At 36.9% G+C, this 18,357-nt stretch overlaps 2 protein-coding genes across 3 annotated transcripts in view; one reads left to right on the top strand and one right to left on the bottom strand.

Moving 5' to 3' along the window:
* Positions 1–9,733: 9,733 nt before the first annotated feature.
* On the bottom strand, positions 9,734–13,113 carry LOC114455257 (U3 small nucleolar RNA-associated protein 14 homolog A). The gene is made up of 2 exons (XM_028436373.1): positions 12,747–13,113; positions 9,734–12,152 (listed from the first exon to the last, which is right to left on the bottom strand). Exons 1-2 carry the CDS (start codon positions 13,073–13,075, stop codon positions 10,373–10,375), a joined length of 2,109 nt encoding a protein of 702 aa, XP_028292174.1. The 5' UTR covers positions 13,076–13,113; the 3' UTR covers positions 9,734–10,372.
* Positions 13,114–13,903: 790 nt separating this feature from the next.
* Positions 13,904–18,357, top strand: part of ccdc93 (CCC complex scaffolding subunit CCDC93) — a 34,603-nt gene continuing 30,149 nt past the window's right edge. For both annotated transcript variants that reach the window (XM_028436857.1, XM_028436856.1), the window contains exons 1-5: positions 13,904–14,029; positions 14,098–14,211; positions 15,635–15,729; positions 17,149–17,260; positions 17,350–17,448. In XM_028436857.1, coding sequence (XP_028292658.1) covers positions 13,943–14,029; positions 14,098–14,211; positions 15,635–15,729; positions 17,149–17,260; positions 17,350–17,448 — 507 coding nt within the window. In that variant the 5' untranslated portion in view covers positions 13,904–13,942. The remainder of the gene's footprint in view (positions 14,030–14,097; positions 14,212–15,634; positions 15,730–17,148; positions 17,261–17,349; positions 17,449–18,357) is intronic.

Here is an 18,357-nt window from a genome sequence, read left to right as displayed (position 1 = left end):
CAATGGCAGATTGGGGATGTGACGTCAGCACGTTACACAAAAACACCGTCTGACTGATCCAGTGTAGACAATAAATTCTGTTCAGAGTTCTGTTCCAAGAAGGCGACTTAACATATCCTGAAATAATTAACTAATCTGTGATGTTTTCTTTCACTTAAATTGATGTATAAAAATATAAGTACGTTTGGGTTGAGAAAACCCTCATAAAGGTAAATTACTACTACTACTAATAATAATAATTATAATAATAATAATTATTATTATTATTATTATTATTATTAATTATTATTATTATTATTATTATTATTATTATTATTATTATTATTATTATTATTATTATTATTATTATTATTATTATATTAATGATAATAATAATAACAACAACAACAACAACAACAACAACAACAACAACAAAAATGGTTGAAATCCCTTTATTTAAATTTAATTAATTACTAATTCCGAAAAATGACACTAGGCCTAAAACAGGTGAGGGAACAACAGATATTCAATGAGCTTTTAGCAGATATTTTCATACACTTAATTTCTGACATTTAACTAATACTGAACTTTACATAGACCCTCGTCCCCTTAACCTGATTTTAGCTAACTATCACACTATCAGAGCTGGGCAATTCGAACCAAATTTCATATCTCAATACTTTTTCTCAAAATGGGGATATACGATATAAACCTGAATAATTGTTTTAACTCAATACAGTCAAAAATGCCACACAGGCTTTTTCCTCCTATAAGGGACAGCATGTGTGAGTGAGTCCTGCTGTGTGTGTGTGTGTGTGTGTGTGTGTGTGTGTGTGTGTGTGTGTGTGTGTGTGTGTGTGTGTGTGTGTGTGTGTGTGTGTGTGTGTGTGTGTACTAACAGGATGTTCTCGTTGCTCCATTGGTACTGTGATGACGCCCCCATGGGAATGTGATCCCAATAATTAGAGTAATAAAGGAAGTCTGTGAGGGCAAGGGGGCTTTCAATTAGGTAACCCCCCCCCCCACACACACACACACACACACACACACACACTCACACACACACACACAGAGAGAGAACAGTCAGTGCTACCATTTATCATTCTGCTGCTGGTGCACCACTGAGGCTCTGAGGGACTTTTCATTATCAGACCTCTTTGGGCTCCTTCACCGTGCACTGTGCACGTGAGTGAGTGATGGAGAAAGGGTGTGTCCAGGGTGTGGATAGTGACAGGAGGGCGGGGCCGGACCCTCATTGTAAATGTCATCTCCATTGGACCGTTGCACGACCTGGCTTCAAAATAATAGGTGATGTGACCGCGTGTTGTCCATAATTAACCTCTGACCCCCCCCCCCCCTCTCCTCTGTCTCCCCCTCTCCAGTCTACATCCCATCCTCAGACAGCTGATGGTGTTTGATAGGCCTCTAGAGCCATTATTCTACAGTCACCCCACAATCTGTTACAGGAGGGCCACGATCACGATGATGGTTTTTTTTTTTTCATTTTTAAAAAGACCAAAAAATGAGGATCATTATTTTAAAAGTGTATCAGAAAAGGTGAAGCTGTTTGATATTTTTCACCTCTTCTTTTTCCAGCAGCAGAGAGCAGCCATCTTTAAAATAAAGAGACAGACGAAGACTTCACTGTTAAGGGATGCTGACAAACACAACATTAAAACACACACACACACACACACACACACACGCACACAGCAAATTAACAGCAGTAGAAGTCAGCAGAAAAAATCCCAATCCTCCAAAGAAAGTCGAATCTCCCCCAATGATCAGTTAGTCACCGTCGGTACATGACATTAAATCCTAAAACAGCAGAGCAGGGGCCACATGGATGGTGTGATTGGGTGTGGCCCCCAAGTAAATGCACAAAATGGCTCCAAAAACACACAAAATGATAAAGAAATACACGATTTATACATAACAGCAAAAATATTTACAATTTTCTGATTGGATTGTATTAAATTTGTGGATTAATTTGAGTCATAAAATCAGTAATTATTTGTTGATGGTGTTTTTGCTGAGCTCACACGTGTTTTTTTTTTGTTTTTTGTTTGTTTTGTTTTGTTTTTAGAGTATTGAGTTATAAATCTTTACCAACACATGCAGTTTTATCCATATTTGATTAATGTGACTCATTATGTCTTGCAAACTATAAATCTGTATAATAAATGTCTTTCACCACCTAATGTAAGATTTCATATCTCCACCAAATTACAAGCATATACGCTTATATTGCATGTTTTTTTGTAATCATTCAGGCATCCGTAGACTGTAAAAGTTTGTAAAAAGAAAAAAAAAAAAGATCCGTAATAGTAATTATGATCATTTATAATCATTTTTTAATTACAAAACGCAAATACGCATTATTATCTCTTGATTAGGATGTAATTGTCATAAATATTTACAACTTTTACAGATTTGGCCTCAAAAAAAACACAAAATGACAAAAAATATATATACAAAAACAAAAATAAAAATACACAAAGCTTCAGCAGAAATGCAAAAAATTACTTCAAAACCTGAACAAAAATATCTGATATATGAATAAAACAGCATCAAAATACACAAATAACGGTATATAATTAACATAACAACAAAAATACAAATAAATGACTCCAAAAACGCAATCTGACATCAAAATTATACAAAATGACAGAAAATCATACAAAACAATCGCAAAAACACAAAGCGACAACAAAAAAACATAACACGACTCCAAAAATTCATTTAAGAGGCCGTTCAGAAAACGTCAGCACAAAGGACGAAAATAATTTGAATTAATTACTAATTGATGCACTTCACCAGTCACCATCAGTACAGCAGCCCATGAGCCACATGAGACATAGTGGCTCCAAAAACACACAAAATGGGAATAAATACACAAAACTTCAGCAGAAATGCACAAAATTACTCCAAAAACTAAACAAAAATAACTGATATATGAATAAAACAGCATCAAAACACACACATAACAGGTAAATAATTAACATGACAACAAAATTATACAAAACAACAACAAAAACCCACAAAGCACCAGTAGACCACTGCAGTCCTGAAGAGGAGCAAGGGGGTTGAAAATGGATGGACAACAAATGATTACAACAATAACAGGAAAATACACTAAATAACAGAAAAATTATGACCAAAACCACAACAACAAAACACAAAATTGCTCCAAAACACACAAGAAGATCACAAAAATGCACAAAATCAACTGAAATGTACGACAAAAATACACAAAAATGATTCCAAAAACACAATCTGACGACAAAAAGAAAATGACAATAAAAACTTCCAAGGTGATTACAACAAGAACAAAAAGACACAAAATGAGAGAAAAATATACTTATCAACAAGAAAAACACACAAATCCTTTGTTCTTCCCTGTATTAAAATCAGATTGTTCATTATGCTGACAAAATGTGTGTGTGTGTGTGTGTGTGTGTGTGTGTGTGTGTGTGTGTGTGTGTGTGTGTGTGTGTGTGTGTGTGTGTGTGTGTGTGTGTGTGTGTGTGTGTGTGCGTGTGTGTGTGTGTGCGTGTGCGTGTGTAACTACAGTAGAGACAGACTGGACGTGTGGCGCCACCTACAGGTAGAACTTATAACTAGGACCATAGATGTAGCAGTCAGTCCTAAAACACAAAGTTGTTCTCCACCCCCTCATATTATTCTGCAGCATCAACAATTTTTATGTCAGCGTTTAGAATAATAATCAGTCTGAGCGTAAACACGGTTTTTGTGGTCGTTTTATATTTATTTCATTCATTTTTGTATATTCTTGTTCTTGTGTTGTAGGTTTTGTGTATTTTCATTGTAGTTTTTTTTGTCATTGGATTCATTTTTGAGTTTCTTATCGTGTTGTGTGATTTTGGAGTTATTTTGTGTATTTTTATTTTATTGTATGTTGTTTTGAGTCATTTTGTGCATTTTATTGTAGTTTTGGAGTAATTTAATGCATTTTTGGTGACATGATTTTTCTGTCATTTTGTTGTAAAAAACGATAGAAAATGTAATCATTTTGTATTTTTGGAGTCATTTTGTGTATTTCTATTATAGTTGTGTGTGTTATTGGATTGATTTTAGAGTTTTCTGATCGTATTGTGTAGTTTTGGAGTCATTTCATGCATTTTTGTATCTTTGTGGTGTGATTTTGTGTGTTTTATGGTAGTTTTGTGTTATTGGAGTCATGTTGTGTATTTTTATTGTAGTTTTGTGTGTTATTGGAGACATTTTGTGTATTTGAGTATTTTTTCTTTTGCATGTTGCTTTGAGTCATTTTGTGAGTTTTTGTTGTTGCCTTGAATCTTTTTTTGTTTCATTTTGTGTGTTTTGCTGTAATTGTGTGTGTTATTGGAGTCATTTTATGCATTTTTTGTTGACATGTATTTTTTCTGTCATTTTTAGTGTTTCTGTTGCCATTTTGTATTTTTGGTCATTTTGTGAAATTTTGTTGTTGTCGTATCTTTTTGGTATAATTTTTGTCAATTTCTATTGTAGTTGTGTGTGTTATTGGATTATTTTAGAGTTTATTATCGTATTGTGTGGTTTTGGAGTCATTTTTTGCATTTTTGTGTCTTTGTGGTGTCATTTTGTGTATTTTATTGCAGTTTTGTTTTATTGGAGTCATTTTATTTGTTTTTGGAGTCATTTTGTGTATTTAGGTATTTTTTCTATTGTATTTTATTTTGAGTCATTTTATTGTAGTTGTGTGTCTTATTGGATTATTTTTAGAGTTTCTTATCGTATTGTGTGGTTTTGGAGTCATTTTTTGCATTTTTGTGTCTTTGTGGTGTCATTTTGTGTATTTTATTGCAGTTTTGTTTTATTGGAGTCATTTTATTTGTTTTTGGAGTCATTTTGTGTATTTAGGTATTTTTTCTATTGTATTTTATTTTGAGTCATTTTATTGTAGTTGTGTGTCTTATTGGATTATTTTTAGAGTTTCTTATCGTATTGTGCGGTTTTGGAGTCATTTTATGCATTTTTGTTTTGTCCTTTGAGTGTTTTTGGCTTTTTTTGTGCACTTACTTTGGGGGCCGCACAAAATTAGATCAAGGGCCACATGTGGCCCCTGGAGTGCCTGTTTCCCATGTCTGAATTACCTGATTTATTCTTGTTTTGCTGTTCCAACACACATGGTATGTCAGAGTTTGGAAATATGCTGGTTGACAGAAAGTTGACCCACTTTTTACACTTTAAATGGTGTCTTGCTTTTGCTTTAATAAATGTTTAGTGTGATCAGTGTTCCAATCATTTAATTAATGAGCATGTTAAAAAGAAATAAACCAACCCTTGGATTGTAAGGGATAATTGGTCCTTCCATTAATTGTGGGATGAGAATAATATAAAAGAAGGATGCTGAGCTGTGTAGGTTAATAACGGAAAGAGAGGCTGAGGCGTGACGCGCTCTGATTGGCTGCTGGCAGCACCAGCTGTCACTGTTAATCAGAGGCTGGTGAAGAAAGGAGCACATTGCCATTCAGGGCCAAACCGGATGATAAATCATTATCACACACACGTGTGTTTGTAGTAGTAGCTCAGCAAGTTCACAGCTGACACGTAATTTCATCTTAATTAGTAGAGAATTTGTTCCATTAATTTAATTTGGTGCCCATGAGCAGCGCTGCTCCAAATGAAGTTAATCTTCCACCTGTCAGTGAAGGCCTAGGCTCCAGTGTTTCATCACATCAGCTTCAGACACTAGGAATTAGGCAACAGGCAAACAGCTGCAGCTCCAACCACTCTGTGCTTAGCATGACAATTAGAACAGAGCATTAAACATACAGTATATACCACCATGTTCTAAAGCACACGTCAAACTCACTACAGCCCTTTACAGTCCAACTCACTTTAGTTCAATTGTCAAATACAGAACAGTACAGCGGGAAAATTAGTTATATATATATGTATACACTTCCACGTATAAAAATTTTATAAGAAGTATGTAAATAATCAATAATATCCAACAATAAGTGAAAGATAGTCCCTACGGGATCTACACTTTTCTTTATATCATTTAATTTGTGGAATGTTTGTAGGATAATTGCCAGAGTTTTTGAAAAAATTTGTTATTTCAACAATGATTGCCATCATGTCATATAAGCGTGGGAAAACTCTGAGCCCTGCAAATATTTTGGAGTTTCACTGAAATTGTGTATTTGGAAGGATTTAATGATGTTTTTTCTTTCATTTTAACTGTATAAAGGGTCAGGACTGTGACATGTGCTTTAGAGCAGAGGTTCTCGACCTTGAGGTCTTAAAAAAAAAAAACTAGGAATATTTTTGGAACAATTTGAGCCAATTCTTGCTTATTTTTACTCTTTTTCTGCAACTACACCAAACATGCCATCTTTTAACCTATTTTCATCACTTTTTCTTGCCATATTTTTACTCCTTTTAATTTTTACTACATTTACTCCCATTTCTGACACTTCATCACATTTTGATGCCTTTTCTGCACATTTTTTTTCCACTTTCTAGACATTTTCAGCACTTATGAACCCTTTCCACCACTTTTCCACCTAATGTCACAAATGTTGACCCATTATTGTCACTTTTAACCTCTTTTCACCATATTTCATGTTTATTTTTTTTTTCCAATTTAACCATATTCACCATTTGTCATGCCTATTTGCTAGTTTAAACTATTTTTTAAATTAAATTACCTCAACTTTTAAGCCAATATTGACACTTTGAACCCTTTTTTATCACTTTTTCTGTCAGTTTTTATCCACTCTAATTTGCAACTTTTAACCAATTTCTGTAGTTTTTAAAATCACATTTCACCACCTTTTCCACCATTTTTGGTCACTTTGAACCCATGTGTGATTAAAACAAGGATTTCCATCTTTAAGATGACTATAATAATAATAAACGTTCCTGGATAACAGTGGATATTATTCAGATGAATAAATAAATGTGATTATCACAGATTCATAGAACAATGGACCATCATTTTACTGACTTTATGGATGGACCCCAAAAATCTCTCCCCTTTATTCCCCCTTATAGATGGTCCTGTCTCCACATGACTGTTCTTCACTGTTCATGTCTGTGTTCAACCACCTTCAGCTACAGTGGGGGTCCCCACTCTCTGGAGGGGGTTGTGGGCTGAAAAAGTTGAGAACCACTGCTTTAAATATTTAAATTCTTGTGTAAATTACCAACAAGGTCAGATTCATTAAACACACGACTGTAGTCAAAGAAAAATTTGCACAAAAATCAATCATAAATTGCACTGATATGTCACTTATTGCTCTGATATTGTCGGTGCTTTATACTTTATGATTCAAACTAGAACATATAGAAAATGTTGACATTCCCTATTTTCCACCTAAATGCTGTTGCCCACTTGAGATCAAACTGATTTATATTCCACTCCTGGGGGGGAACATGTGTTTGACACCTTGATCAAAACACACTGGGTTCATCACTTCATCACCATGGTAACAGAAGGCTATTAGGAATCCCATTGCTGTTATTTATTTACAACCCCAGCACAGCAGATTCCCAGGTTTCAGTGCAGGAGAACGTTGAAGGACTTGTAGTGATGGTTCTAAAGATGTGGTGCACAGAGAGAGACAGAATGACTGATTCAGTATCTGTGGGTTCTTTAATGGGATTGTTCACAGTGACCTGTGGCAGCCGTTATACCTAGACTGAAGCGTGGTCTATTAACGTGTCTATCAGGTGAAATACTAAAGACGTCAAACACCAACACACGTGAAGGTTTAACTGAACTCTAATGGCTTTGCTGCCTGACTGTAACGTACTGTACGGAATACTGTAAGCAAATCCTGTTATATTTCACTATTCCAAACATCAGAGGTAAAATCGCTCAGTTTCTGTTGCCATTTTGTATTTTTTGAGTCATTTTGTTTATTTTATTATAGTTATGTGTGTTATTGGAGTCATTTTGTGTATTTTTGATGTAGTTTTGATGGCATTATGTGTATGCATTTTGTGTGTTTTTTGTTGTATTGTATCTTTTTGGACTAATTTTGTGTATTATTTGAGTCATTTTGTGTATTTTGTATGTTATTGGAGTTATTTTGTGTATTTTATTGTAGTTTTGGAGTCAATTAATACATTTTTGTCACATTTTGTGTATGTTTTCTGTCATTTTGTATTTTCGGAATGCCATCCATCCATTTTCATACCCGCTTATTCCCGTTTAACAGGGTCGCGGGGGTCTGCCGGTGCCAATCTCCAGCTCTCATAGGGCGCTGGGCGGGGGTACACCCTGGACAGGGCGCCAGTCCATCACAGGGCAACACAGACACAGACAACCATTCACACTCTCATTCACTCCTATGGGCAATTTAGAGACTCCAATCAACCTTACAGTCATGTTTTTGGATTGTGGGAGGAAGCCGGAGTACCCAGAGGAAACCCACGCAGCACGGGGAGAACATGCAAACTCCACACAGTTTGCAGGGCTTGAACCCAGGACCTTCTTGCTGTGGGGCGGACGTGCTAACCACTAAGCCACCGTGCACCCTATTTTTGGAATGGTTTAGTGTATTTTATTTTTATTTTATTGTATTCTATTAAAGCATCCCATACTAATAGTGTGTCTATCAGGTGAAATACTAAAGACATCAAACGCCAACATACGTGAAGGTTTAACTGAACTCTAAAGGCTTTGCTGCCTGACTGTAACGTACTGTACGGAATACTGCACACATCAATGATTTCTAGGACACCAACGATTCATTAAAAAAAACAACCTCAAAGATTGTGATGTAATGATGTACATAACTCCTTTAAATACAGAGATCATATTTTAGAAAAAAAATGCAGATTCTTATTTTATTTAAATCGTGAAGATCTTTTTTTTTTTTTTAACTATTTTCTTCTTATAACTGTCTTACAAACCCTTTAAACTCATAAACCAAAATAAACAGCACATTTCTTAATTTATCACCATGCAAAGTGGAACAAAAATACATATATTTTTATATTTTAGCCCGATTAAAGCTCTTCTCCCTATTATTTAAGCAGAGTATTGAAGCACAAACTGTGCTCTATCCATTTTAATCCTATTATTTGCATTGGTAATTAGCTGATTTATGATATACATTTACATCCCTAATGATTTCAGTAGAAAATATTTAATTTACCAGAATAAAAGTACACCAGATCAGTTTAAATTAAGTGAAATATGATTTTAAATGAAATGTCAGAGCACAGTAAGCAGATCCCTTTTTATTTCACTATTCATTGGTCACATCAGTCACATTATGTTTGCTTTGTTATTAAAATAATTAACAACCCAGTGTCCACAACCTAAAGTCGTCCTGCTGTCATAAAATTATTAATTTTACAGTTCAGACTTTTTTTTTAATAGTATTCTACAAAAGTGACAAACCAACACTCCATGTTTGTTATTTAGAGATTAAAGTACCAGCAATACCTATTTTAATCACTTTTTTGTTCCTGTTAATGCATTTTTGCTAAATTTCTCCCATTTATTCCACTTCTCCATTAAATTTCAACAACTTTTCTGCACATTTTTTCCACTTGCAAGACATCTTTAGTAATTGTAAACCCTTTTCATCACTTATTACCTCGCTGACACTTTTATGTCAAAATGGAAACGTTGAACCCTTTTTCTGTCCGTTCTTGTTTTTTAACCAATTTCTGTAGTTTTTAAAATCCCATTTCACCACCTTTTCCACCATTTTTGGTCAATTATAACCCATTTTATTTCTGATTAAAACAAGGATTTGCATCTTTAAGATGACAATATATTATGGCCCAAATAATAGTAAACTTCCTGGTTAATGGTGGATATAATTCAGGTCAATAAATAAATGTGGTTATCACAGACTCATAGAAAAATGCCACTTTTAAGCCAATATTCACACTTTTTAATTTCTACATATAATTGAAATTTAAAGGCAACAACATCCAAGCAATAAAAATGACATCAGTCACTGCAGGAGCTTCTTTTAAATGTAATTGATTTTTGTGATCATTTTTTATTTAATTTAGGTAAATTATGTGAAATATTTTAAGGATTTTTGTCATATTAAAAGTTCTCCAGGCCTTGAGTTTGACACGATATTGTACCCATGCTGTTTGTTACCATTATGAAAGTCTTCTGACTGAAAGCTTAGCAATTAAATGTTTTATTTGCATTGATCAAAGTGTGCAGATCTGGTTTTTGCACAATTCCAAACATCAGAAAATATACACAGAAACCTGTTTGTATTCTTCACATTATGTTTGTATTTGTTGTTTGTAATTTAACAAACCACTGTCCGTCTCCTCAAGTCCTCCTGATGTCATAAAATGATGAATTTTACAGAAACGTGAGATTGTTTTTCTTTTATATTGTATAAAAGTGAAAAAACCCATGTTCTATGTTTGTTATTTAGAGATTACATTTGTTCTTCCTGTCCTTCACCAGCTCCTCCTTGCTCATGGGCTCTATGATGGCGCCCAGCCTGGTGATCACTCTGGGTTTGGTGACCTTCTTGACGGTGCGCTCCGTGTTCCAGGTGCGGCCCAGCGGCGAGCGCATGGTGCTCTGAAACTGGGCGTGGCTCTCGAAGGGGAACGGCAGCGAGTTGATCTGGTGGAGGCTGAGGGCGCCGTTCCTCTTCTCTGAGATGATGACGCTGGGCAGCTGCTGGTCCTTCCTGGGCGGAGGGGGCGGGGCTTTGACCCTGAACCTCCGGCGTTTCTTACGGGACGGCTTCAGGCCCGTCCCCCCCCACTCCCCCCACCCGGGCAGGGTCAGGTCCAGGTCCTTTGGTCGGCCCTCGTCCTCCTGCTTCCGCTTCTCCTTCAGGAAGTCTGAGATGACGTCGTCGCCGGCAAACGCCTCTTTGATGAGGCCGCGCTGACCCGACTCCTGGTCCTGGTCCTCCTGGTCCTCAGTGGTGGGTTTCAGCCCCACATCAATCACTTCAGTCTCCTTGGTGAGGACTTCTTTCAGCTGGATTCCTTTCCTTTTCTTTCCTGCCTTTGGAGCAGTGATGGGTGGAGCTGGTGGTTCTGGTTCTGAAGGGGGCGGAGCCTCGGGGAGAGGAGGCTCAGGATCAGCTGGTAGTTCCTCCAGGTCTTCCACAGTCCTGATCCTCATCAGACCTTCTTCTAAAGCAGAGTTGTGGGTGTGGTCAGCTTGGACCAGGAGCTTCTCCACAGTCTCAAAGACCTCAGGCTCCGCCTTCTGAACATGGCGCTCACGTCGTTTTCTCTCAAACTCCCTTAACAGGGCTGCTTCTTCAGCTTCTTCATCTTCCTCCTCCTCCTCCTCCTCAGCAGCGTTCTCTGTTTCCTTTACGTCCACCTCCACAGACTGCTGATCTTCTCTCTCTGAAGGATCTTCTGATAACTTTCCTCTCATCCATGGGTTGTGAACATCTCCAGCTGCTCCCTCTGCAGCCACTTCCTCTTCCTCCTCCTCCTCCTCCTTTTCCTCCTGGTCCAGTGTGCTCACCAGTTTCTGGGTCAGATCTTTGTTGACCTCCAGCTGCTGCTGCATGGCTCTTCGAGCACCCTCGTCGTACTTGGCCATGACGGCCTTGGACCTGGCCCACTTGCCGCTGTTCTGGTGCTTGAGGGACATCCTCTCCTTCATGCGGGCCACCTCCATCTTCTGCAGCTCCTCCAGGGCGGCACCCGGGTCCTTCTCCACCATGGCGTCAAACTGTTTGAGGAACTCCTTACGCTTGCCCTTGTTCTGGACCCGGTGGTACTTCTTGCTCTTGATCTTCCGCTCTCTGCGGGTCTTGGACTCGTAGTAGGACTGTAGGGCCCGGGCTTTCTGCAGCTCAGCGCGGCGGATCTTGGCCTCCTCCAGACTCATGGCCTTCATGGAGGCTTCTTCTACAGGTGTGAGGACGGGGTTGGTGATGGGCTGCTTGTTGGCAGACAGCAGGGCCATGACTTCCTGCTCCAGTGGGGTTTGGGGCTTCCAGCCACTGACCACCCTCTCTACGGGTCTGGGGGCCAGGGGCTCTTGGTGCAGGGGGAACACCTGCTGCTCCACCCTCTGGTTGTGGGAGATGGTGCTGCTCCACCGGCTCACCTCGGAGGCCGTCCTCTGGAAGGCCACGTCCCGGTGGATCCGCTCGCTCTCCTGCCTGCTGAGGGGACACTCCACAGTCCTGTTGCTGTGCTCCAGGTTCTTCAGCTGCTTTGTGGCCCTGAAGGTAAGAATGTGAGATATGTTATTGTTTACGATATCTCATTTAAATTTGGAAAGTGCGTCTTGGAAACAGTCTTTTGAATCAAATGTTATTTCTTGAGTGTCTAAGCGCCTAGATCGAGAATTCTCCCTTACGCTGCCGTGGGTTCAAATCGCGCTTTTGTCATAAATATTTTTCTTCATTTGATATTTAACACAGCAAATTCCACCTTTAAAAATACACATATAAAAAAATAGAATTTTTTTAGGGTATTTCCTGGTTTAGGGCTAAAATAAAAAAAGGTTAGTGATGTAGCAAAAAATAAATATGACCTAAAATAAAACGGTACTTTAAGTCACGTCACCTAAACTGACCAATGAGGGGGTGCTCCGTACAAATAGAGATGCAGTCAATTGATACGTTTCCGTACAAATAGCCACGGCCTATTTTCTTTAACTTGTCTTGTGTTGATGAATTAAATTTCATTTGTGTTTGTAAGGATCCTGTTTACACTTTAAGTTGGGAATTGCTTTATTTATTATTTATTGTTTACCACGATAAATACCAGAAATTATCGGGATAACTGTTTTAGTCCATATCGTCCATCCCTACCTGGAGGGGACGCTGGGAGTCTGCTCCACGGTCCCGATCAGCTCGGACAGCTGTACCCGGTCTCCATCGCTCCCAGGGGCCACGGTGAACTCTGACATGAGAACAGCTGCCTCGGACCTCTCCACCAGGGGCTTCTTCCTCTTACCGCTGAGCGCACGGATGGCCTCCACCAGCTTATGGCGTTTACGTTCATCTTCATCACTATCTTCATCGTCACTGCGGACTTCATCTTCCTCCTCCTCCTCCTCCTCTTCCTCCTTCATCTCAGCCTCTACAGGATGCTTATTCGCTTTTTTAGAAGAAACTTTCCTCTCTCGGAGCTTCCCCATGGTGGGATAAATCCAACAACACACACGTGTGCCGTAAACTGAACTGCTGTCGTGAAAAACTGTCTCTTCTTCTTAATCAGCTGTAACGAGCATTACCGCCACCTACAGGCCTGGGTATGTTGTGACACCTAAATATTCTGTCAAACTGCATTTATTTTAGTTAATTAAGGTTTAAATGCAGAATTTGATAACAAATATGTAGAGGTGAAAGTAATGGATTGCAAGTACTCATTACTGTCATTACTTTAAGTACGTTTTAAAATACGTAAAGTAATTAATTTAATTTCTGCACCCAACCATTACTGAGTAAATTATATATACATATTTTTGTTTTAAAATGACCAATGAATATTGTGAAACTACAAAAAAAAAAAAACTAAAAAATTAAATGACAACAATCAAATGCAACAATCAAGGTACATTTGTGTCTTTATCATTTAATTAAAAAACCCAAAAACTTTTCAATGAAAAAAAAGGTTTACTTCAGTCAAAAATAAATATTTTTAATTAAAGAAAAAAATGTTTGAAAGCATGATGGGATGAGTGTGTATAAGCTTTTGCTTCAACCTACACACTTTCAGCTGATTAGTTAGTGTTGTTCTGTTTTTTTGTTGATGTTATTTGTTCTGTTTTTGTGTTTTTCTTGTTCCTGACTGTTATTTGATAAATAAACCTTAATAGCAATTTAAGTCTAAAATGCGTTAAAAATGCTTCATAAATTTTTTTTTTTTTTAATCTCATTTTATGATGTGATACAATCATAATGTAGTTACGTTTATTCCATAAAGTTAAAAAAAAAAAAAAAAAAAAAAGTACCCTGCGCGTGCTGTGGTCATGTGACCTGTGTGTTGTCAGAGTCTATCCAACATGGCGGCCGCTGCATCTGTTTTCCACAGAGTGAGAACTGGATCTAAACTGGGAGCCCAGTACGACCAGGAAGGAAACCTTATTCAGGTACAGTCCACCGGGCAGAGCTGTTGGGTGTACCGGGACCCGGAGTGTGACATGTCCGTGTGTTCCAGGTGGAGAGCCGGGAGGACGAGGAGCAGAGTGTGAAGCTAGCCGAGACCCTGGAGCTGCTGTTGGCTGCGGGATACTTTAGGGCGAGGATCCGGGGCCTGACGCCCTTTGATAAGGTAGCTGAGAATAATGTTCTTAATCTACAGAACTACTGTTTTAATTGTGTCTTTGAGTAATGGGATAAGATATATGCCGTGGCTATTCGTACGGAAACGTATCAATCGACTTTCAGTCTAGTCATTCGCAGCGCCCCTCATTGGCCAGTTTTGGTCACGTGATAGGTGCACCACGTAACTTAAAGTTCCGTCAGTTTTATTTTAGCTCATATTTATTTTTAGCTACCCTGCTAACCCTTTTATTTCAGCGCTAACCCAGGAAATACCCTTAAATGTTTATTTTTTTCCGTATTTGTATTTTTAAAGGTTGAATTTGCTGTGTTAAAACAAAAAAAATATATAGGACAAAAGTGGGAGTCAAACCAACGTTTGCGGAAGGAAGGATCTTTGAGTGCGGCGCGAGTGCATCCTGGCATGGTGAGAAAACACAGGCACATTACTCTTATGTAGAAAAGGTCCAGAAAGCGTACGTTCCCGTATCATTAGTCCTGGCGTTTATTTATACGTTTCCTTATCAATAGCCACTTCGTATAATATACCTTCGACGGCCTTTTAGTTAAACCTTAATTTTAAATGTACAATAGAAAGTAATACTGGCCACTTAATAATACAAATTAAGTAGTTTCTTTTTCATGAAGCGTCTATTTATTTACATCAGTAAGCATGAGTACAACAGTAAAAATACTCTAAAATAACTTCAAAATATGTCAAAAAGAACAAAAAACTGAAAAAATACATGAAAATGAATCACAAACAAACTAAACAACAAAGAAACGCACACAATTAGGAGATAAATATACAAAATAACTGCAAATACATTAATTTATTTGCATATACGTTATATGCAAAGCAGAAAAAATAAGATTTTCCTACCTAAGATACAGTAATTATATATACTGTAAATGTGTGTGTGTATGTATACAAATAATAATACAATATAATATATATAATAATAATAAAATAAAAATGACATTCTATTAATAGTAAATGAGTATTCAAGGCAGAGAAGTAAATGGTAAATGGACTTGATTTTATATAGCGCTTTATAACCACACTGAAACAGTCTCAAAGCGCTTTACATATCAGCTCATTCACCCATTCACTCTCACATTCACACACCAGTGGGACAGGACTGCCATGCAAGGCGCTAGTCGACCACTGGGAGCAACTTAGGGTTCAGTGTCTTGCCCAAGGACACTTCGACACATAGTCAGGTACTGGGATCGAACCCCCAACCTCTCGATCAGAAGACGACCCACTACCACCTGAGCCACGGTCGCCCTCAGGTCTGAGAGTTTTGGTTCTAACCTCAAACTATTATTAAATAGGTAAATACTGTATTTATCTAAGGCTTGTTTTTCAAAGCTAGTCCAACACACACACACACACACACACACAGAGTGACTTCCTGTCTCCTCCACAGGTGGTGGGGGGCATGACCTGGTGCATCACGACATGTAACTTTGACATAGATGTGGATCTGCTGTTCCAGGAGAACTCCACCATTGGTCAGAAAATGTAAGTTCATCAAAATACACCAACATTTCTAGAGAGTATATGAAACTACAAAAGATACACAAAAAACAAAAATTTTTAAAACCAAAACAGAACAACAAAAATACAGTAAAACAGCAAAATACACAAAAACGACTGAAAAACAGACAACAGCAAGAATCCAATAAACGACAACAAAATTACGACTCGTAATGCAAAAATAACTAGAAGTGATGAAACAACAAAAATCCATTAAGACAATAAAAATATGCAAAGGGGAAACAAAAACACTCAAAAAACTGAAAAAATACACTAAAATGACAGAAAAAGACAAAAAACAACAATACAATAAACCACAACAAAAATGACTCCGAAAAACACTAAATGACAACTTGTGAATATGAACTAGAATACAAAGAGAAAATATGTTATATAAGAATAAAAATGCTCAAAAAACACTGCAAAAAATACACAAAAATTATTTCAAAACACACAAAAATTATTTCAAAACACACTAAACAACAAAAATAAACTAAAATGATGGCAAAAATACACAAAAAGGACTCCAAAAAGCACAACAAATGACAGTTATACACAAAAAATAACTAGAAAGTATATGAATAACAATACACAAAAGGATAACAAAAATATGCTGTGTCATGCTTACATCTATGTTTGCGGAGACGTTTTTTTTTTACTCGTTTCACACTGCCTTCTCTAAGAGGGTAATCAGTTTCAAACTGGCCATTTTTCCCCTCACCCCTCCTCTCCTCCTGTTGTTGATCCCTTTTTCACCTAAATATGTGGGCGCCACAAATGGCTGCTCCGGTGTGTTGATGTGTGTTCTTTCAATGCAACTACCAAATCAAATGCCTCGTATTGTTCTAAACTGTACCTGGCAAATAAAGCATTCTGATTCTGACTCTGATTCTAAGGAAAAAACAAACAGAACAAAAAGAATACACTAAAATGACAGAAGAATAGACAAGAAACTGCAAGAATACAATAAACGACAACAAAAAACACAGAAATGACTCCAAAAAATACTAAATGACAGCTCATAAATTCAAAAATAACTAGAGATTACGTAAAACAACAACAAAAATACACAAAAAAACAACAAAAATACATTAAAATTCAATCCAAAACACACACAATTGGGAGATAAATATACTAAATAACTACAAAAACACAAACCCTCTGTTATTTCTTGTATTAATGCTCAGATTGGTCATTTATTTAAATGCTGATTAAATGTCGATCATGTGACCCTCACATCAGTCCTTTTTGTGAGTTAAACTAATGAAATGATTTTATACTGGTAGAACACAGCTGATGTTTCTGGTATTATACTTGTTTCATTGTGTTTTACTGGTTTTCGGGTTCCCCTTCTTTAAATAGTAATTATTACATGTCGTACACATGTTTTTATGTTTCCTGCAGAGCGCTTACAGAAAAAATAGTTTCAGTTCTTCCAAAGATGAAGTGTCCTCATCGCCTGGAGCCTCATCAGATCCAGGGGCTGGATTTTATTCACATCTTCCCCGTGATACAGGTGAGAGATCACAGAGTAACGTGGTGTGTTCTCCATCATTCTTCTTCTTCTGTTCTTATTAACGTGTAGCTTCTTGTGCTTCCTTCCAGTGGCTGGTGAAGCGAGCGATAGAGACGAGGGAAGAGATGGGGGATTATGTGAGAGCGTACTCCATCTCTCAATTCCAGAAGACCCACTCACTCCCAGAGGTAAAAAAAAAACTACAACATGTATTTATTCATTTATTTTTAAATCTGCCCAAAATGGAGAAAGAAAGGATCAGTAAAATGACAGAAAAATAAACAATAACTAGCAAAAATACACAAAAATAACAAAATTAATAAAGACAATGAAGATATGCAAAAGGAAAAACAAAAAACACAGAAAAACAAAAAATGGCAAAAATGCATTAAATAGCAAAAAAAACACAAAAATGACTCCAAAATGACAACAAATATACACAAAATAACTAGAAAATACACAAAAACACCAAAAATATTCAAGAACCAGCAAAAATACAATTAAAGACAACAAAAATACAAAAAATAACAACTTATAAATTCCAATATACAGTAACTAAAAAAATATATGGCATCAAAATACATAAAAATGTATAAAGACAATACAAATATGCAAAAGGAAAAATCAAAACACAGAAAAACAAAAAAGGGCAAAAATACACAAAAACTGCTAAAATACACAATATGGTCAAAAATAAAGAAAAATAAATGGCAAAAATGCTTTAAACTGCAAAAAAATACACAAAATGACAACAAATATACACAAAATAACTAGACAATATTTAAAACTACAAAAAATACACCAAAATGACAGAAAAATATACAAGAAACAGCAAAAGTACAATAAACGGCAACAAAAATACACAAAGTGCAAAAAAAAAGCATTCAACAGCAAAAAAATGCAAAAATGACAGAGAAATATACAAGGAACAGCAAAAATACAATAAACAACAACAAAAATACACAAAATGACAACTAGTAAATAAATTAAAAAAACTGCCCATAATGAAGAAAGAAAGAATCACAGAAATGAATTACACTCAGTAACTCTTTAGTTCACATGTTTAGAATAGAACATCTCTGATAGAAGTAGCTTCA

The sequence above is a fragment of the Gouania willdenowi genome, chromosome 21 (genome assembly GCF_900634775.1).
Source record: "Gouania willdenowi chromosome 21, fGouWil2.1, whole genome shotgun sequence".
NCBI classification, from domain to species: domain Eukaryota; kingdom Metazoa; phylum Chordata; class Actinopteri; order Blenniiformes; family Gobiesocidae; genus Gouania; species Gouania willdenowi.
The sequence above is the reverse complement of the archived record's forward strand: the minus strand, read 5'-3'. Positions and strand labels throughout refer to the sequence as shown.

Excerpts from the sequence above, each read along its gene's own strand:
- LOC114455257 (XM_028436373.1), bottom strand. The coding sequence starts at position 13,075 with ATGGGGAAGCTCCGAGAGAGGAAAGTTTCTTCTAAAAAAGCGAATAAG. Across the intron at positions 12,153-12,746 it reads ACTCCCAGCGTCCCCTCCAG|GGCCACAAAGCAGCTGAAGA; the intron begins GTAGGGATGGAC and ends TCTTACCTTCAG.